The sequence below is a fragment of the Furipterus horrens genome, unplaced genomic scaffold, assembly GCF_987537825.1.
Source record: "Furipterus horrens unplaced genomic scaffold, mFurHor1.1.pri manual_scaffold_2, whole genome shotgun sequence".
NCBI lineage: Eukaryota > Metazoa > Chordata > Mammalia > Chiroptera > Furipteridae > Furipterus > Furipterus horrens.
In genome coordinates, this window is record NW_028327172.1 from 85,319,684 (window position 1) to 85,342,394 (window position 22,711).

Genomic DNA, 22,711 nt, shown 5'->3' on the forward strand with positions numbered 1-22,711 from the left:
TGTAAATGAAAAGTCATAGTCTCCTTCTCTCTAGATCACGACACTGACATATCAGGTCTCCACAATTTTTTATTTAAGAAAAGGTACTCTGCAGTTTCCTTTTCCCTGCAATGTCATCATTCTCACGTACTGCTGGAGAAAAGCAGAGCTGAGGCGAGTGGGAAGCCTTCCTTGTATCCCAGGGACTCTTGACACGTCCCTCTCTTCCTGAGTTTTCTAAATCAGCAATGTGGGCACCACATATTCTCTGACGTGCTGACTGAACCAGGCCTGAGGGCGTGAGCACACATGTGCTCCTGCCACGGTGTTTGGGACTCAGGCTCTTCTTATTTTTGCTGAGGTTTTATCCAATATTCTGGAACACCAGTTAAGGTATGGCTGGAGGCCTTTGAAGCAGGTGCTCACTGTTTCAGGGCCCAGCAAGGAGAACGAGGGCAACGTATCGAGAACCCAAGGGTCCAGCTGTATCAGCGTGACTGGGAAAGGGTTTGGGTCAGTGCTTGTGCGTTCACGAGTGAAGGACTGGCTGTGAGTCTTTGTCAATCATGGAGGATTACTGCAATATGGAGTAGTGAGACAATGCAAAGATTAACCTGGGATCTGGTGAGTATTAGGGGCTATTTGTGCTCAAAGCAAGAGTCAACTCTTAGCAGTGGCTGCAGAAACTGTTGGGAGAGGACATCTCTGCACAGAAGGCCAATGTCTAGCGACATGAGGTGATTGGGATGGGTTAGAGAGCAGTGTCACTCTAAGCTCTCAGAGGAGCTTGTTTCCTGTTGTCATAATACATTCATGAATAATTTTCACTGCTGTCTGTTTGTTTGCAAGGTGAAGGACCTCCTGCTGTCACATCTGTTGTCTGGATCGAAGTATGTCAACTGCACTGCTTGTGGAGGACTGAGCTATCAGAGTGGGAGAGTCAAACCTGGTGAGACGCACATGGAACCAGAGCATGTGCCACATTACCACAGTAGAATGCAAGCAAGTTCCTCTTGTTGCAACTTGCAAGTAGTTTGGTAGATATTGAAATTACTGTCTACCCAACAGAATCAAATTGCATTCTGTGATGTTATGGCAGAAAGATACTCATACGTTCCTGGTGCTTTTAAAATGGGGTGCACACTCACAGAGCATGCCCCATACCTTGGAGGAATCTTAAGGCAAGATTTTCTGCATAAGAATGTTAGCTCTGTAAAAAGAAGTTTTTGTTTTTTTGTTTTTATTTTTGTATCCCTTGTGGCATGCAGTAGGCATTCAATATATATTGCTAAATGAACAAATAAGAAAGTAGGAAAATGTTAGGGCACAGATTTCTATTCCTAGCTCTGCTGCTAAACCAAAACAAAACAAAAAAACAGATCACGGACTTCTGGACGAGATGGAGGTGTAGATAGACACGCTGCGTCTCCCTCCACAACTACCTCAACACTAGAAACAACCAGAAGTTCCAGAAAATCAAACTACATGGAAGTCCAACAAACAAAGATGTAAAGAAGAAATACTCATCCAGACAGGTAGGAGGGACAGAGCCAGGGAGGAGAGGACTCGGTGTGGTGGTGGCAGCAGCGACGGCAGTGGCAGGTTGGCAGAAAGTGCAGTCACATGTTTTAAAGTCAGGAGGGACACCTGGGGAGCGTTCCTAGCTCCTCACCAGACCTTGAAGCTCAGGGTCCCAGCATCGGGGAAAATCAAGCCTCATTGCTTCTGACTGTGCAGACCAGTGGGGGTTGGGGCGGAGGCAGAAACTGCTGGTCTCTCAGCAGAGTCCGCTTGTTTAAAGGGCCGCCACGGTCCTAGAACGTCCGCAGTCCCACCCACTCTGGGAAAAATGGCCAGGGCAGCTGCTAGAGGGGTGCCAGTCCATTGCAGAAGTGGGAGAAGTGCCTGGAAAAGGGGTGAGTGCTGGGTAGGTGGTATTGTTCCCTCTCGGACCCCTCTCCAAAATACAGTGCCACAATGTAGTGAAACAGGTGGCCCTACACCGAAAAATCCCTAAGGCTCCGCCCCTTACAACGTAACAGGAGCGACAGCTCTGCCTGGGACCCGGAGGCAAACAAACACAGGAGCCTGTCAGAATGAGGAGACAGAGAAGTATGGCCCAAAAGGCGGAAGGGATCAAGGTCCCAGGAGAACTAAGCGACAAGGAGATAGCCAACTTCACAGATGAAGAGATAGACAACCTAACAGATGCAGAATTCAATAAAACACTGGTGATAAAGACGCTCATAGCCTTGACAGATATGCTTGAGTATGGCAAACGCGTAAGAGAAGAAGTGAAGGCTATGCTAAGTGAAATGAAGGAAAATCCACACAAAACCAATGGTGAAGGAAAGGAAACCGGGGTTCAAATCAGTAATTTGGAACATAAGGAAGAAGAAAAAAACAGTCAACCAGTACAGAATGAGGAAGCAAGAATTGAAAAAAAATGAGAAAAACATCTCAAATTTTGTGAAGGAGATTGACATACAGGTCCGGGAAGCATGGAGAGTCCTGGGCGAGCTGGATCCAGAGGGGACCACGCCAGGATGCATCATGACTGAGATGCCAAAGGTGAAAGATAAAGACAAGAGTCCTCGGGGCAGCAAGAGAGAGGCAGAGAGTTGCCTACAGCAGGATGCCTATAGGGCTATCAGCTGATTTCTCAGAGGACACTTTGCAGGCAGAAGGGGCTGGCAAGCAGTATTCAATGTGATGAAAGGCAACCTGCAACCAGGACTAATCTATCCAGCAAGGCCATCATTTAGAATGGAAGGGCAGATGAAGTGCTTCCCAGACATGGTAAAGTTAAAGGAGTTCATCATCACCAAGCCATTATTGTATGAAATGTCAAAGGGACTTACTTAAGAAAAAGATCAAAACTATGAACACTAAAATGACAACAAACTCACAACTATCAACAAGTGAATCTAAAAAACAAAAACAAAATCTAACTAAGGAAACCAGAATTGGAACAGAATCATAGGTATGGGGATCATTTGGAGAGTTATCAGCTGGGAGTGGGAGGAGCAGAAATGGGGAAATGGTACAGGGATTAAGAAGCCTAATTGGTTGGTACAAAATAGGGGGAAGTTAAGAATAATATAGGAAAGGGTGAAGCCAAAGAACTTCTATGCATGACTCATGGACATGAACAAAGGGGGGTGAGATTGCTGGAGGGGAAGGGAATACTGGGCAGAGGGGAACAAAGGGGGAAAAAATTGGAACTACTGTAACAACATAATCAATAAAATATGTTAAAAAAAACAAAAACAAAACATTTCATGAATCCATCTTAGTCCTGTTTTAAGATAAACTAGGCACATTACAATTTTTAAGCATAGAATTTGAATAGGGCTGCACAAAATTCAGAGTGCTCCTTGGATAGGAGCTAGGGGAAAGATTTTTCAAGAGAAGATGCAGAAGCAAAGCAAGAGCAAAGCAAGAGTATTATTTGATTGGCTAGAGCTTAAGCCACTGCCTTATTTGGGAATTCCTGGTTGGCTGTTTGTGATTGGCTGTGCTTAAGTTTCATTTTCCCGGGAGTGCACTGACTTTGGTTTTGGTTTCATAGGCTACTGGGGCCTTGATATACAAGGCCTCCTTGTTGAATTACTTTTACGGCCCTTATCACAAAATATAATTGTATTTCTCTTTTGGGAGGTCAATCCAGCTCCCAAAATGTGAAGTTCAGATCAGGTGTTCTGATTTGCGTGCTTACACTTCAACATGCATTTATTTAGCATCTCTGGTGTATCTCAAGTTGGCTTCTTAAGGGAAATCATCAAGAATGTTGTTTGACCATTCTCTTTCGATTTTTAAATGCCAGCTTCACAATCATTTAACCTTTCACAGGATCAAAATTTGACCTTGAGTTACAAAACTATTAAGTGAGGAGTATACATTAGAAGACTAGTTTCACTGGGTAAATACTCAATGTCCACAGCCACAGAGAGACATCTTTCACAAATACACTAGGTCAGACAATGAGATAGAGTAAGTCAGCAGTAATAAGAGGCTTCCTGCTACAAGGTGTGTCTTTAGAAGGCAGGGATGAGGCAAAGGTTCTCTTAAGGGTCATTCAAGTCTTGCTCACAATGTATTTGGCCAAACATTTACTCTTTGTATTTTGGATGTTGGTGACTCAGCCTCTTGCCTGCTCTGGCGCTGCAGAAGCCATCACTAACAATCTATAGAGTTAGTATCAGGACTCGGACCGACTACTACTACTCTGTGTTAATACAAAATACTATTTGGTTAAAACATTAGTTTTAATGAGGGGGTCTCCATGCCATTATTTCTCACAAGGAATAATAAATACTGATATAACTTCCCTGAAATTCAATTCATTGCTTTAAAAAATAATATAAGAAAGGCAGAGCAGCAGAGTGTGTTCTGTTTGAAAAAAGAGAGAGCAAGACTAGAGATCAGAGAGAAACAGGCCAAATCTGAAAACGCCAGCTATTATACTTTGAAGAACACAACCTAAGAACAGAATTGGTGGGTGAGCGGGTGAGGTGTAGGGGCTGCTCTTGGAAACTACATCTCATCCTTCACTCCAAAAGGAAAGGTTTCTAACGTCTATGTTTTTCTCCCTCCTTCACCACAGGGCACTGTCAATACCAGAGAAACATTTATTTTGGCGCAGATAAAGAACAGGATTTGATCATTTCCTCAACGCCCAATTTTCCCCCAGTTGAGAGAATGAAAGAAAAACTCTAACCATCTCTGGACCTTGGATGAACAAGAATATGGATTTACAAAATACCTGACTCCATAAGTCAATAAAATTCATTTTGAAAATGATGCCCACATACATGACTAACTCTCAGATGATAATCAGAGCACGGAAGGCATTCAAACACTCATGTCTAGAGTCGTTGTTTTCATGCTTCCTTTCAAAACTCATCTCTTAATTTTTTTTTTAAACAAATATACACACACATGAAACCCTGGAAAAATTAGTTCTGCAAGAACATTTTAAACTCGGGCTATGATGGGGGAAAGCAAAAGACACACAGCAGTAATTCAAGAGCTTCAGATTCACCTCAGTCCACAGTAAGGCTCACCCCCTTTTGCACAGCGATCTGAATGCCACACGGAGGGTCACAGCTTTTCTTTCAATTCCCAGCTTATGTCGCTATGTGTTGCCACCTTGATGCTATTTAGACAGTTTTCTTTTAATGCACAGACAGTGAACTGTTCTCGTTTAAACAGGCTTTTATTTGACAAGAGTACATTCCCTCAGATCTGAAGCTCTACTAACTGGGTTACAATTGTATCACGGCTCTGCTATAATCAACCATGTTGTAAATTCGAGCAACACTACGTACGCCCAGACATTTGAAGAAAAAAATGCACAGGAAGAATTTATTAGGGTCATATATCTCAGAACATTCAAAAGCAAAACTGTTTTCTGCCTAACAGCTAAGGAAAGAGAGCTTTGAATTTCAGCTTGCAAGCATAATGATTTTCTGGTTTAAACATTTAACTGCATGCTGCTGCTGTATCCTTGCTCAGCCTCAGAATGAAAGCTAAAAACTAAGAGCCCTACTCTATGGTCTTCGTTTCCAGCGACTTTCCTGTGAGAAAACCTTATTAATGAGCTTGCAAACGAGCACCCAACAGGGAAGTGTCACAAACAAGAGCAGCTAATGCCCCAGAAAATCAAATAACTGAACACTTGGCTGACTGTGGTGCCTTTCATATTTATAATAAAAAGGGGGGAGGGGGAACTTTAATTCACTAATTCTGAAGGGGTCAACACCTTGCTGAACAAAACAGCTCATTTATTTATGTTCAGAAATCTCCAGATGATAAATTACATTGATGTTAATCACTTCAATGCATACTACACAATTAATATCTGTACTCACCAAAAATTTAAGAATTATTAAAAGTATGACAGCCTACACATCTGGCTGATTTTTCACATAATTGGGCACAACAATTTCTCCTGGTACCACAAATAAGGGTCCTAACAAAAAACACTGCAAAGATTCTGTGTTCAATTAATTAGGACTTAAACCACAAGACAAAAGCAATTTTAAGTTGTAGTTCGAGCCTTGTCTTCTACACAATATGTTAGCACTATACTCATTTTATCTCCCTTCCTTTTTCTGTCACATTTAAAGTAAGATACTTAATGGCATACAATGTAGATTTTCATTATTTCACTTCCTTTTTTAAAAACGGTATTTTTAAGAGGACATAATTTATATAGAATTCAGACCCATTATGTGTCATTTAACCATGTTCATATCCTCTTAGATAAGCCCCATGTGGCAAAATCGGCCAGATTGAACCAAGTGAATATACCTAATACTATCAGGTTAGATTTGGCCCCAAGGTAATCTTATTCACCCAGGGTAGAGCAATTCTTAATCTGAGGTTCATGGGTGAACCCAGTATTTCCTGACAATAAATTAATATTTATCACTGATAATATAAGAAATCGTTTTAGGTGGCAAAGGAAAAAACATTTAAAACTTAATAGCTATGTATTTATTTTAAGTTGTATATTTATTTAATTTAATTAATATTTATTAGATAGACATAGCAAATAAAATTCCTAATTTTATATATCTTTTTACATAGGTCTTGGGTAGGATAAAACAATAAAGTGACTTAAAGATAAATTCTAAATGGGATAAGAATATAGATAACCTGTTAATATGGTAAAATTTGTGAAAGTGGCCCTGAAATAATTGACGTTATGAGAACTCTGTAGGGTCAACAGACTTAAATGACTAGCAAAATTGTGAATATGATTTTGTTAATCTTTTCCAGGTCTATAGCTATCAAAGGACTTTTAAAGGGATCAGTGATCCACTAAAAGGTCAAGAACTGCTGACTCCAGGGATTTGAACCAATTAATAAGTAATGGTGCAATGTTATTCCTCAACATCCATGCAAACTGGCTACTGGATCTCATGTATTAAAGTATCTCTTCTTTTCCCATGGCCATCAAAATATGACATGATTTATCTGCAGAGAGAGGACTCTTATGGGGAGAGTGGAGTTGAACCACCGACATCAGTGGCCAATAACTGATGAAGCTTTGGTGCCCAACGACTGAGGGCCTTAGGCATGAGGCTTTTTGTTATATATAGCTGTTGGTGTTAAGAAGAGTAAAGCTGATAGATAATAATGTAGAGAATTTCAGTTGTGTTTAAAGAAGCTGCTTAAGGAATTCCTGGCTGACTCAGCCAAGGTCTCAGTAGTGCTCTAGGAATGGAGGGTAGTGAACCTTCAGGTGACTTTCTTGACCATAGAGTCTTATTTAGGATGGCAAACCAGACTCTAAATTACATTCAGACTAATACAATGCTTTATGATCCTTAATCTTCTTTTATGCAAAGACTTTATTTTTAGCATACATTCCAAATTGTGAAATATCAAGGATAAAATGTTTGTGTGGCTTATGTTGGCTATAAGAAAAGTCTCCCAGAAAAAGATGCCATGTTAGAGTTAAAAATGATGAACAGTTGTGTCTTCATTTTTGGAAGGCATTAGAGTCATTTTCCAACAGTTAAAGTTGAGCAGTACATTGCAAGATTGAAGTACAATGGATTCAGATGTGGCACATTATTCCTTTCCTTAAGGGACAAATGTCACTTGAATCTACAGAATATGGAAGACACAACTTATAAATATAATGATCAAGTCTTCCAAGGGGTAGGAGATATAGTGCTTGAAATAGTTTGCATTTAGGAGTGAGTGTAATTTTGTTTTCTACTTAGAAGATACTGGGGAAGCTACTAAAAGAATCTAGGGGTGGGAACTGGGTGAATATCTACTCAGGTCTCACAAAGGAGCTAATGTATTATTAAAGCTAATGGGCCCCTACAAGGAAAGTTAATGGATATTAAGTTTGCATAAATGAATTACATATTAACAAAGTCAAAAGAAATCTACTATCTGCCAATTTAGATAATATCTGATCATTTATGTTTTCCCATTATAGGGGCATTACACCACAATAGTTTTAGTGATATAAAAATTATAAGCATGTTGCCCATAATGAAGCTACATAATGAAGTAGATGAAATAAATTAACAAGAAAAACCTGCATTATGTAATGTTAAATTGAGCCAAGCTCACAGATTAAGAAAAGCTTGAAACGGGATTATGGTTTCTTAGAAGAAACTTTTTAGAACTTTCCTTATCCCTTGTTTTGCTCAACTTAAACACATGACAAATACTGTAGTACACTGAATGGCAGCCCGCAAAAGATATGCCCACTTCCTTATTCCTGGAAGCTTCCTAATCACTTGTGGTCTCATCGGAAAAGGGTTCTTTGCAGACGTAACTGTGTTAAAGATCTTGAAAATAAGAATATTCTGGATTTATCTCGCTGGGCCTTAAATCCAATGACGAGTGCCCTTATAAGAGACAAGAAAAAGAAGGCCATGTCAAGATGGAGACAGACACTGGAGTGATGTGGCCACAATGCAAGGAACTCCAGGAGACACTAGGAGCCAGAAAGGCCAGAAAAGTCCTTTCCTAGAGCTCTGAGAGGGAGTCTGGCCCTGCACACACCTGGGCACAGATTTCTGTCTCCCAGAACTGTGAGAAAATACATTTCTTTTATTTTAAGTCTCTGAGTTTGTAGTAATCTGTTGCAGCAGCCGTAGGAAACAACAGGAGAAGTCACACAATCACTGCCCTCCAGCCAAACTCTGTAACATTCTCATTGTGCACACTCGGATCTACCCTGGAACTTCTCAGAGGCCAAGTGACATTAGACACTTGATAAAAAGTGAGAAGTGGCTTCTCAGACACAACCTTGGTCTCAGGATGGTTTTGTGCAAAAAAGATACTTTTTTCACAAGTAGGAGAGCCCAGAAGAGAAAATGAAGAGAACATCTTTTGTCCGCAGGGCACAGTGAGGAGATAACCTCAGTCACCATGATACAGCTTTTATTGATGCAGCCACTGACTATGGCGCTGATCCCCCAAAATTCCACTTTTAAACCCACTGTGTAATTTAAGCTAAAAAATGGAACAGAATGTGCAACTTAAAACAAAATGCTGATGTAGATGGCAATAAAAATCTCTTCTATAAAAAAAGTCAGTGTTTATGATGAGGTTAATAAAGGGGGTGGGGTGGGGAACTGCCCTAGATTTTGAAGTGGACATAGAAATGATTATAGTCAATATTCACAAAATTTAATTAAGTCATGTGCTAGAGCAGATTGGAATCATTTTTAAGTTTTATATTTAGGTTAAATCTAGTGTTTTCAAAATTCTCAGTGGCACTAAGTAATATGGTGGTGTTTCAATAAAATAATCCTTTGCTTATTTTTCTACCGAGACAAGATAAAAATTTTATCTATATTATTTAAAAACATATGTGTTCAATAAACGGCTTTTGATATGTTTTAAGCAACTGCTACTCTGTGTCCTTAAAACTGGTACTTCTATAGTTTGAATGTTTGTGTCTCCCTAGGATGCATGTTTAAATCCCAATGACCTATGTGATATATTAGGAGGTTGGGACTTTGGGACGTGCTTAGGTCATGAGGGTGAAGCCCTCGTTAATAAGATTAGTGCCCTTAAAGAAGAGGTTCCACAGAGAGATCTTTAGCCCTTTACCATGTAAGGACACAGTGAGAAGGTGCCGGCTGTGAACCAGGAAGAGGGCTTCCACTAGAACATGACCATGCTGGTGCCTTGATCTTAGACTTCTAGCTTCCAGGACTGTAAGAAATACATTTCTGCTGTTTATAAGCTACTCAGCTTCTCAATCTGTGATATCTTGTTTCAGCAACCAGAATGGCCCAAGACAGTTACTCACACTGTACTTCTAGATACCGCTGGGTCTGCAAGTTTCCAGTGACTGCAGGGTGCTCCACCTGACAGATCACAGGGACCCCATCATCTTCCTTGTGCACCTTCAGCATCAGCTGACTAGTCACAGTGTACATGTCTGACCACTCTTCCACCTCTGATTTGCCTGGGGGAGACAAAACGTACCGAGAAATCAGAGTTGAGTGAATTTCTATCACTCTGTCTTTATATCTTCTGCCCTCCCATGCCCCAAGTTTATTATTTTTACCAAAGTGATGAAAGTCACTTGGGATAAGGATACTCTGTGGGTAGATGACTGAAAAATGATTCTTTCCCATTTTTTAGCCTTGCAGGGTAGTATTTAAGATATATTTCAACCACACATAATATATACCATTTTTATTTAAATATATTCCATATGATTCTTCCATCTTAAAACCTGCCACCAAAGGGCAGCTGAAAGTGGAAGTTTTGGGACACCTGTCTGCTCAAGGCATTCAGCATGAGAAGAAAAGAGCTTTCCACCCCTACGATCATCAGACCTTGAAATGCCTACTAGGCTGACATTTGGTCTAAAAATCCCAGGCCATCATCCAAATCCTCTACGTAATTTAATCAGGAGAGGAGGTATAAACAACCCCCTCAGCCCACCCTCATCAACATCAATTAAGTGAGAAAGTAACAAAATGAATTTATATCACTGAAATTGCAACTGGACTGTTTAAACTGAGACTTTTGAAAGACCACAAAAAATGCAGTGGCACTGGGCAGAGCAAAGTAAGCTATAGGCTTCAGGCCAGATGGGAGGCACATCCAAGAACACTCAGAAAAGGAGGGAGGAGGCTTCCGGAGGATGAATAGGCCAAGGCAGCCCCCTTCCTGAACGCAGCACTCCCTGGGACAAGATGCACCATTAACTTTCTTTTAATGTTTTCTACTTATCCGTACACATTTAATGGCTCAATTCACTTAGACAGAAAAGCAGAGGGGAAATGAGAAAGTCCTTCCTTCCAAAAACCATACCTAGGAAATAGGAGATTAAAACAGAGCAAGCATTTTGAAACTTAAGCTGCTATATATAGATCTATGTGTTTCTAGATATAGATTTTTATATCTCCTTTCTAAAGGGACTTATTCTTTTCTTCCTGGCACTCCTTATTTATTTAACAAGCACATACAGAGCATTTACTTTGGCTTTACAGATATTCACTTGTTTCATCTTTATAAGAATCACATACTGCATATAATATTAATATCCCCATATTAGAGGAAATGAAGGCACACAGCTAGCATTTTTCTGTCAAATGACCAGAGGAGTTCAGCCCCTAAGTCCTTCGTGCTGGGTGCTACCGGCAAGGCAACCTTCTGTAAAGGAAAGAATCAGAATGCTGACACACAAGAGGACTGAGGATACCTGAGCAAAAGGGTCAAATAGGAGATAGGCTGTATCCTTTAGCCAGTTCAACGGGTAAGGCAGAAGGTATTTGATGATCCAGGAATCAAGCCTGGAATGGCCTATCCCTGAGGGAGAGACAACAGGAGCAGGAGCTGCCTATGCTGCCAACACAACATCAGAAACTTTGCAAAAGAACTAGCTGGTAAAATGGGCAACTGAATTATAGGTTTCACAAGAAAGGTGGTGTCTGCAAATTCACAAAATAAAAGTCTTAGCTTTGCACAGCCACTGTTGTAGGAAAGCACATTGTCAACACAGTTGACTGTGCATTAGATATTTGAATGACTTGGAATTCACCATGGTGAAGACTGCGATACAGTTTTCTTAGATATCCAACATGAGAATTTGGAGTTCTGACCTGCCTGAGTCATAAGGTAAAGGCAATGACAACTAAGGGAACAACATGGACAGCCTGAGCTCAGGGACAGCTCTAACAGTAGTTCTCCTGGTCTAAAGAGTTCCAGTTTACAGGATTAGTTCTTTTTGATCATTTGATTAAAAATCTAGTGACACATGTCATCATAAACCCACAAATCACAGAACAAGGACAGTTAGTGATGATAAACCACATCTCAATGACTATTTTAAAAAATATTTTTAAATTTTATTTTTCAAGAGACAGGAAGGGAGGGAGAAAGAGGAGAGAAACATTAATGTGTGAGATATACGGCGATCGGTTGCCTCTTGCACACCTGCAACTGAGAACCTGGCCTGCAACCCAGGCATATGCCCTGACTGGGAATCAAACCGGCAACCGATTCGCAGGCTGATGCTCAATCCACTGAGCCACACCAGCCAGGGCTCAACAAATATTTTTGTTTTGGGGGCATGAGTTGCATTTGTCTTTCATTTCCACAAAGGTATACATACACCTGCTGGAATGTGGTGCGGACTAACTACTTCAATACAGACAAGGTTCACCTTACCTTTTAGCTCCTTGTTCCCTTTGAACCATCTGATAGTTGTGGCTGGTTTGCTGGCCATAGCAGTGCAGTTGACCTCAATCTCCTCGCCTTCCACGGCAGTGTCTTTCTGGATATCGATCATCAGATTACGTGGTGGGACTACAAATTAAACAGGTGTGCTTTTTAAACACAGAATCTATTTCTGGACATATTCTTCTATTCATTAGGAACTAGCACCACTGTCATCAAAATAAAGAGACAAATAATGAACATTCCTGATGGGAATTTAAAACAAATGACTTGTCACTGGAGGGGGGAAAAAGGAAATACAAAGCCATCATAAAACGAAGTAGATTACGCACAATCATTCAATCCCAAATTTCTATCCTAATGCATCTTAAAAATGACAGTCTTGCATTCCTAAGTTATCAGTGACCAAGTTATAACAATATACATATAAGATTACTTAAAAATCACTCATTAAAAAATTGACCACAAAGTAGATTCAAATGCTCATCATTACCTGGAAGTCTCTGAAATTAATATTTCTTCTTAAACTCAACCCTTGGATTTCAATCTTCATATGAAAGATTCCAAAGTCAACCAGCAAAGATTAAAAACTTGGAGTCCCTTAAAAGAATCACTCACCAAAAACATACACAGAAAAACTGTGCCTCAGAACCAGTTCCATTCAATTAAAATTATTTGTAGAGATCCAGAATATAATTACTATCTCCAATGGATGGCATAGTAATAAAATCCTTCTGCTATGAAGATGCAGTAACATAAGAAATGCCAGTTAATGTTTAGTAACTTCCAATATTCTAAAATCGAATGCTCCAGATTTTGAAAATCAAAGGTAAAAAAAAAGACTACTAAGTGGTTGCAAGTAGTTTTAAGTATCGGAAATAAAATCATCCTTCTCTAAGCATATTAAATATCTATGTAACAAAATCAAATAAAATATTTTGGGGCTAAAATGTTGACTGTCATATAAAGAGTATATAGGATGATGATGATGAAGAAAGCATGTTTTCTTTTACGAAACTGAGTTGACAGTGAAACTTCATATAAGGTTGCAAGCTTACTTCTCGACTGAGCTTCTTGAAATAAAAATCAGTAAGAATACCAAATTCAATGTAACGAATCTAAGAATATGCTCCCTGACCACCATGAATAAGCAAAGACAGTTCTGAGACTTATGATTAATAAGTTTCTTAACTCAGAAGAGAAACAAGAAATTAAATATGTATAAACACGCCATCCTGATGATCAAGTTGAATAATAAATCTGATACTGCTTCAATAAATTATGGGATTAAACCACGTATTTGGGGTTTCCAACTATTCTAGTCCAATGTGAAAATTCTGCCTACAGGAAGACTTTTACACTGAATTAAAGCAGGTGAAAATATCTGTAGAGAATGATGGAAAAGTAAAATGATTTGCTGTCCATGTTTCTCAGCAAGATAGTGTGGTGGTGGTGTGCTGGGGGGTCGAGGTATAACTATTAGAGCAAAGCAGGCCTCTTCTTTGTTTCCCGTGAAAGAGAATAATAGTACATTTGCTCAATTAAATGTGTTGCTAAAGTGATATGACACAAATGAGCAGCTAAACATGAAAAAGAACTATCCTCGCTTACATTTTAAGAAAAATAAGCATAAAGACAGACAGTCTAATATCCAGTTTGGAGCTGCACATCTGCCAGCATTTCAGGAGATGGCAGTTACAAAAGTAAATGGGAGAACTTTAGCTAGCTGTTTCCTAAACATTGTTCATCCTCACTAGACAACAATCAGGTAGGTTATAGATTTTCATCACACGTACCTGGATAGTTGGTAGGGAACACAGAGTCTAGATGTTTAGGACCTACAAATACTACTGAATTCTGAATACAGTATAATGGGAATATTGAGAAATGCTGTTGTTTAAGCAAAGGTCAGAGGAAAAGATTGTCCAGGCCTAAAGGTAGTAAGATCTTGGTGACCTATGAGGAACTGAATAAGAGATAATAAAAAGAGAACAAGTAAGGACTAAAAAACCTGGAAATGTCCTCCCTACAAATGTAGAAATGAAAGTCAAACAATATCCAGGCAAAAATAAAAATAAAGTGATGAAAGTAATTTCTGATGCTGACATATGCATTGATTCCCAGTGGAAAATGTAACTGAGAAATGTAATTGATGGGACCTTACTTGAAGTAAGTACAGGGTATTCAAGGAAGGTGGACCCGCTTAGGATATGTGACAGTGAGGGCAAATAGCTAAAGCTACTGTAACACACATTCTCTGGAAAATACTACAGAATGGAGTAGATCAGGTTCCAGTTTGCATGCATAACTCTGGGAAAAACACAGTGAAGGTCACTTTGTGGTAACCTGGGAAACTTCTTGTTGGGAACAGATCCCGGAGTTGTTAAAAGGTTCCAGCATGTATCACTGTCATGTCTGAACAGCACTTAGTCTCAAACATAGTCTTTGTCAGATACTTGTTCTGTGCACTGTGGGTATTTTTCCTTCATTCTCTCCTTTTTTCATGCTGTGTCTGAAGTCAGCTTAGCTTTCCTCATCATCTCCACTAGCTATTCATCTTCAGTGGTATTTCTTAGTGGAGGAAGTCTTTATTTTCTCCATTAAGATGGAGGTGGTCATAAAGATGATGGCATATTCTCTCCACATTATCAATATTGTCTGCTGGGTGAAAATAAGGAATTAGAGAGGGGTAGAGAGAAATAACGGCAGAGGAAAATTTACCAATGTCTCCTAGATTTTGTTTAGAGTGGCTGGCAGCAAGCAGGTCCTTATCTGGATTACCTATTGTTAATGCCTCCTTTTTCTGAGACAGATATTCAGTTGACCCTTGAACATCACAAGTTTGAACTGTGTGGGTCCATTTATCACAGATTTTTAAAAATAAATACTGCAAATATATTTTTTCTTCCTCATGATTTTCTTAATAATATTTTGTTCTCTCTGGCTTACCTTACTTTAAGAATACAGTATGTAATACATACAACATACAAAATATGTGTTAATGGGCTGGTTTGTGTTAACTTTTGGGGCGGTTGCCCAAAGTTATATGTGGATTTTTTACTGTGAGGGGTATGGGTGCACCTAACACCTGTGTTGTTCAAGGGTCAGCTGCACTCTAAAGTTTTCTATCCCTTTAGGGTGATTCCTGTAACAATGCTAATTGTAAGGATTATCTTCCTGAAGAGCTGAGGCCATCTTTAACTTTATGATTAAGGTGAACATGTGGAAAACTTTAAAAGTGTTGGAAAATATGACCACTGTAGAAAAATAAAAGACTTGTTTATTGTTGAGAAGAGTATCTTGAGAAGTAATTCAATAATTTTTCTAAGTCCATAAATAGTTTTTTCAAGATTGTGACCCATATTTCTGATTTTTACTAAGATTAGAAGAAGGAACAGTCAAGAACAGTAGGAACTGTTTGGATTACAAATCTAAAACATAATTTGATAATGTGAATCCCAATGGTTTATATTGATGTTAGTTATTAAGTTGGCTTCTCTCAGTTTTTTTTTTAAGGACAAGAAAGCTTTAGAAAAAACAAATGAAGTAAGTGATTGAAGTACATCTTTCTGGAAAAAGGGGGTTGAACAAGAAAATCTTAAAAGTTTATTTTGGTCTACTAATTCTACTCTATTTTCCCTTTAACTTCATAATGCCTACTCTAATACAAAAGAGGTTAGTAAAGTATAAACATCCACTTATAAAAAATGAATTAAAATTGCTCTAACCAGAGAATACACTTATACATGGTCCACTAAGCAGTCGCCTTTGGTAAAAACTGCCTGCAGACATTAATGGAAATAACCAAAGAAATAGGAAGTGCATAGAAATGAAAACCTGAATGAAAATCACACAGAAGGAAATACTAGAAAATAGCAAAGAAATGTCAAGGTTCTTCTTACTAACCTTAAAGCTATAGAGTGCTAATTATAAACATTACACCTACAACATTTTTAAAAAAATCAGCAATCTCAAGATGAGTCACCTTAATTACAACAAAAGAGGAGTCTAAAAGCTGATCAGTATGTGAAATCTCACTCTAAGACCCTTTAAAATAATTACTTTCTCCTGTTCCTGGAATCTGAAGAGTGAACACTAATCTTGGGAGGATAGGAATGTAATAATATTAGCTACTCTTATCAGTAACTATATTAATCTTAAAGAGGTGTATTTTCTCTCTTGTTCATCTCCTCTGATGAACAGCAGTAAAAAGAGAGTCCCTACACTATGAATTGGAGAATGAAATGCATGCAAAATACCCTGGGAGAGATTTCCATTTTTATGTGGATAAGGAAATAAACGTAATAGTAACTAACAAATACCCATCTTTATGTCTTATAATTATGCTGAATTTTTGGCCAAATGCTTCATACAACTAATAGACACAGCACTAAAATAACCTATCTTCAACCTATCAAGAAGTAGGACAGCTGGGTAGGTACATATAGAGTCCTTGTCTCTATATGTGGATAGAAATGAAGAGAACCATGGATAGAAATAAAGATGCTAATATATTATTTTCCATTCATTATACTTTCTCAAAATTCTAAACCTTAGGAGAAAGGTTTGAATATGAGTATCAATGGAAATTGTCAGATTTTAGAATATGAAATACTCAAACACTGATGACAACAATTTTACTCCATCAAGAAATCTTACAGTAAATTCAATAGAAAGAATATTAAATGAATGCATAATATCTGCAAGAAGAGCATCCACTAATATTACTTTCAAGTATATTTAAATTGATGCTTCTATACAACACAGGCAGAAACTTACTACTTCTAAAATTATCAGATCGCCAAAAGGATGACAGGTATAATGCCTATCAAAAGTCTAGTGCTGGCATTCTGACTCCCAAGCACTGGGTGTATTTAGTCAAACTGGCCCAACCCAGTGGGTCTGGGAACAAATGCACCAGAAAGTGGGAACAGATAGGCAGTAACTGCTTGTCAATGGCCAGATATACTCCTGAAAACAAATGCTGTGCACCTTCAGGAAAATATCTTACAGCAGCAGCTTTCAGAATTTTATTGAAAATAACCTAGACTAGGAGACACAAAGGTTATGAGACAGAATACTGGGCAAGAGGACTGACCTCTGTTATTACCACTTCTATCTTTGAAATAAAGATAGTCATACTTAAAGGTGCATGTAATAAGACATTCTGAAAATTCAAAATTCCTTAAGTATATTCAATTTTACGGCTGCCACTTTTGTGGAAAAGCCATAAACAATGGTGGGTCAATGGGTGATTGGTTAAGTTGAAGTCTTTGCAGCTAACGACTTACTCCAATAAGCAAACACTGTTTTCAAATACTTCCATACAAGTAGATGGACAGAAAATGTCAAATACACGCTTATGATTTTGGTACATTTGTAAAATACAGTATTCCCTCACTTATCGCGGGTATTATGTTCTAGACCCCCCGCGAGAGGTGAAAATCCGCGAAGTAGGAACCTTACATTTATTTTAGTACTTATATATATTTTAAGACTTTATAAACCCTTCCCACACACTTATAAACCGTTCCCAGTCCCTTATTAACCTTATAGCAAAAAATCCGCGATAAATAATTAAATATAATATTTTTAAAAAATCCTGCAATACAGTGAGGCTGCGATAAGTGAACTGCGATATAGAGAGGGACTACTGTACCAAAATAATTCCACCAAACTCTTCTATGCTTACTATTTCTACAGACTGGACAAATATTAAAGTTAAAATTAGACAAACGCGAACAACTGAATACTGCCATCATTAAACACATACCACATTAGAAACTGTATAGGGACTTATGGCCAAGATGGAGGCCTAGACAGACACACTGTGTCTCCCTCCTAAAAAGGAATACAACTACCTCAAAACAAGAGACAACCAAAAGTTCCAGAAAACAGAGCTGCATGGAAGTCAAACAGATAAAGATACAAAGAAGAAATACTCATCCAGACAGGTAGGAGGGGCGGAGAAGGGGCGGAGAGGATGTGGTGAGTTGGCAGCAGTGGCAGAAGTGGCAGACCAGCAGAAAGCATAGTCACACGTTTTAAAAAGCTGGGACACCTGGGGAGTGCTCCCAGCACCAGACCAGACCACACAGCTCAGGGTTCCAGTGCTGAGAAAAATAAAGCCTCATTGCTTCTGACTGTGAAAACCAGTGGGTGTCGGGGCAGAGGAAGAAACTGCTAGACTCTCAGCAGAGTCCACTTGGTTAAAGGTCCCCCATGGTCCTAGAACACCCACAGACTGACCTACTCAGGGAAAGACGGCCAGGGCAACAGCTAGGGAGGTGCCAGTCCCATACAGGAAGTGGGAGAAGTGCCTAGAAAAGGGGAAAGGTCTGAGCAAGTGGCATTGTTCCCTCTCAGACCCCTCCCCGCCACAGAGCCACAATGTAGTGAAACAGGTAGCCCAGTACTGATGAATACCTAAGGCTTTGCCCCTTACAATGTAACAGGTGTGACAGCTCTACCTAAAACACAGAGGCAAACAAACACAGAAACCAGCCAAGATAAAGAGACAGAGAAGCATGGCCCAAAAGAGGGAATTGATCAAGGTTCCAGTGGGAGAACTAAGCAATGAGGAGACACACAACCTAACAAATATAGAGTTCAAAACACTGGTGATAAAGATGCTCGCAGGCTTGACACATTTGCTTAAGTATGGCAAACACATAAGGGAAGAAGTGAAGGCTAATCCACACAAAACCAATGGTGAAGGGAAGGAAACTGGGGTTCAAATCAATGATTTGGAACATGACGAAGGAAAAAACAGTCAACCAGTACAGAATGAGGAAACAAGAATTGAGAAAATCAAGGAGAGGCTTAGGAACCTCTGGGACAACTTTAAACATGTCAACATCCGAGTCATAGGGGTCCCAGAAGGAAAAGAGGAAGAGCAAGAAACTGAAAGCTTATTTCAAAAAATAATGAAGGAAAACTTTCCAAATTTGGTGATGGAAATAGACATACAAGTCCAGGAAGCACAGGGAGTCCCAAACAAGCTAGAACCAAAGAGGACCACACCAAGACACATCATAATTAAAATGCCAAAGGTTCAAGATAAAGAAAGAATCTTAAAGGTAGCAAGAGAAAAGCAGTTATGTACAAAGAGGTGTCTATAAGACTATCAGTTGATTTCTCAAAAGAAACTTTGCAGGCAAGAAGGGACTGGCAAGAAGTATTTAATGCGATGAAAAGCAGGGACCTACAACCAAGACTGCTCTATCCAGCAAAGCTATCATTTAGAATGGAAGGGTAGATAAAGTGCTTCCCAGACAAAGTAAAGTTAAAGGAGTTCATCATGACCAAGTCCTTATTATATGAAATGTTAAAGTGACTTATTTAAGAAAAAAAAAAAGATCAAAACTACGGACAGTAATATGATAACAAACTCACAACTATCAACTGAATCTAAAAAATAAAAACAAAATCCAACTAAGGAAACCAGAATAGGAACAGAATCATAGGTATGGGGATCATTTGGAGGGTTGTCAGCTAGGAGGGGGAAGGGGGAGAAATGGGGAAATGGTGCAGGGATTAAGAAGCATAATTGGTTGGTACAAAATAGACAGGGTGAAGTTAAGAATAATATAGGAAAGGGTGAAGCCAAAGAACTTATATGTACAACCCAGGGACGTGAACTAAGGGGTATGGGATTGCTGGAGGGAAGCGGGGGTACTGGGCAGAGGGGAGCAAAGGGGTAAAAAATTGGGACTACTGTAACAACATAATCAGTAAAATATACTTAAAAAAAAGAAATTGTTGGACACATTTGAAACATGACTTTCTAAAACCAGTACTTCTCTTATCAAGAACATATATGTAAGCAGTAGGAACATGTTTTAATTTAATGAATAAAAATATTTCCACTTTTATAGCTGTGTTTAAATAAAGTAATGAGGCAGTAGCTCAATATGTACATCCATAAATACATATATGGTCACACACACCAAGCAAAATCGTCCTTCATATTTATCTTTCCTCTTTAATCTTCATATCATTACACTGAAAAGCTGCAGTCTGTCACCTCAAATAGAGTTTGATTCATCATCTTTACGAAGGTGTAAATCAGAGATCTTGCCTCATGCTGTAGTGTATGTCCTTGAAAACTCAGTTTCAAAAATCCCAATCAGCTGGTGTTATGCACTGGTGTATAAGTTTGTCTAAAAGGTGACTAATTCAGACCACCTTCAACATAGGGATATCTGTTGAATCTCAAAATACACACATGGAAACCTGGCTGCTGGGATTTTGCTGAAAGACATAATCTGGTGATCATACATGAAGATGCTGAACTCTCTATAGCAGCCTGGCGACAGTCCTTGCTTAATATCAGCCTTCTACCCCTAGAAGCTCTTAATTCTTTTATGTACAATGGTTGCAATTTGTGGTAAAGAATGTGTTCATGAGATATGATTTTTACAGCATGATCTACAGTACAAGCAATAAATAAGGCAATAAGTAAAGCTAAAGAAAAAGAGATCAACAATATTAAATGAGATGTAACTCAGAAGGAAAAATCATTAAGCGAATTTCATAACAGAGCTCTGCCATGGGGTACAGTTGTGATATCCCGTCTTCACCTCTCCTGCACAGAAGGAAAAAAAAAGTCTCTAGTAGTTAGAAGCAATGACATTTCACATGGCGAGTGATTCATTTGAAGGCTCTAAATTCTCTTGATCTTTGCTTCTGAAGCAGGTGGAATCTATTAAGACTGCTGATTGCCATTTCTTGGGGTGTTTGATAAAATAGGCTATTTTTAAAATCAGCAAGATGGGCAATGATTCTTCCTAAAACAAATCTGAACAGTAAACTTTACCATTAAGCTTTCCCTGCCGCTAGAAGCCGTCTGGCAGTAAGAGCCGCCCTACCCGGCCTCCCAGGACAAGCCCCGGGGCTCTTACCCAGGACCGTGATTGTGGTGTAGCTCTCCTGTGGGGGGTCGGTGTAGAGCTGGCAGAAGTACCTTCCTTCATCAGAGACCGAGACGTTTGTTAACGACACTTTGAGTTCACTGCTAGAGAAATTCAGCAACTGAAACCTGCTGTCCTTTAAAGCTGTGAAACCAAACAGAGTTCGTGACTGTGGGAAAGAAGCGGACAGTCCATTTTCCTTACCCAGGTGAGGAGAAAGTCAGGTGACCAGAAAAACAGCTACAGAGTAGAAACACTAAGTCTTTCCACACCTGTTGGCTAAGTACCCTCTGGGCTCCTGTAATATCCACATGTAGACAAATAACCTTGTCCGAAGGAAACATATGTATGGGTGCATTTAGCGCGCACACACACACACACACACACACACACACACCCCTTGTCCGAAGGAAACATATGTATGGGTGCATTTAACACACACACACACACACCCCTTGTCCAAAGGAAACATATGTATGGGTGCATTTAACACACACACACACACACACACACAAACACCTTGTCCGAAGGAAACATATGTATGGGTGCATTTAACACACACACACACACACACACACACACACACACACACACCCCTTGTCCAAAGGAAACATATGTATGGGTGCATTTAACACACACACACACACACAAACACCCCTTGTCCAAAGGAAACATATGTATGGGTGCATTTAACACACACACACACACACACACACACAAACACCTTGTCCGAAGGAAACATATGTATGGGTGCATTTAACACACACACACACACCTTGTCCGAAGGAAACATATATATGGGTGCATTTAACACACACACACACACACACACACACACACACATACCCCTTGTCCAAAGGAGACATATGTATGGGTGCATTTAACACACACACACACACACACACACACACACAAACACCTTGTCCGAAGGAAACATATGTATGGGTGCATTTAACACACACACACACACCTTGTCCAAAGGAAACATATGTATGGGTGCATTTAACACACACACACACACACAAACACCCCTTGTCCAAAGGAAACATATGTATGGGTGCATTTAACACACACACACACACACACACACACAAACACCTTGTCCGAAGGAAACATATGTATGGGTGCATTTAACACACACACACACACCTTGTCCGAAGGAAACATATATATGGGTGCATTTAACACACACACACACACACACACACACACATACCCCTTGTCCAAAGGAGACATATGTATGGGTGCATTTAACACACACACACACACACACACACACACACACAAACACCTTGTCCGAAGGAAACATATGTATGGGTGCATTTAACACACACACACACACACACACACACACAAACACCTTGTCCGAAGGAAACATATGTATGGGTGCATTTAACACACACACATACACATACACACACACACACACACATACCCCTTGTCCAAAGGAAACATATATGGGTGCATTTAACACACACACACACACACACACCTTGTCCGAAGGAAACATATATATGGGTGCATTTAACACACACACACACACACCCCTTGTCCAAAGGAAACATATGTATGGGTGCATTTAACACACACACACACACACAAACACCTTGTCTGAAGGAAACATATGTATGGGTGCATTT

The 22,711-nt window shown here is 39.4% G+C and overlaps 1 protein-coding gene across 8 annotated transcripts in view; it reads right to left on the minus strand.

Moving 5' to 3' along the window:
- CADM1 (cell adhesion molecule 1) overlaps positions 1-22,711 on the minus strand; it is a 420,077-nt gene that overhangs the window by 64,585 nt on the left and 332,781 nt on the right. For all 8 annotated transcript variants that reach the window (XM_090265970.1, XM_090265973.1, XM_090265976.1 and 5 more), the window contains exons 3-5: positions 21,063-21,215; positions 12,151-12,288; positions 9,776-9,934 (exon numbers count right to left, since the gene is read on the minus strand). In XM_090265970.1, the coding sequence (XP_090122096.1) occupies positions 9,776-9,934; positions 12,151-12,288; positions 21,063-21,215 (450 nt within the window). The remainder of the gene's footprint in view (positions 1-9,775; positions 9,935-12,150; positions 12,289-21,062; positions 21,216-22,711) is intronic.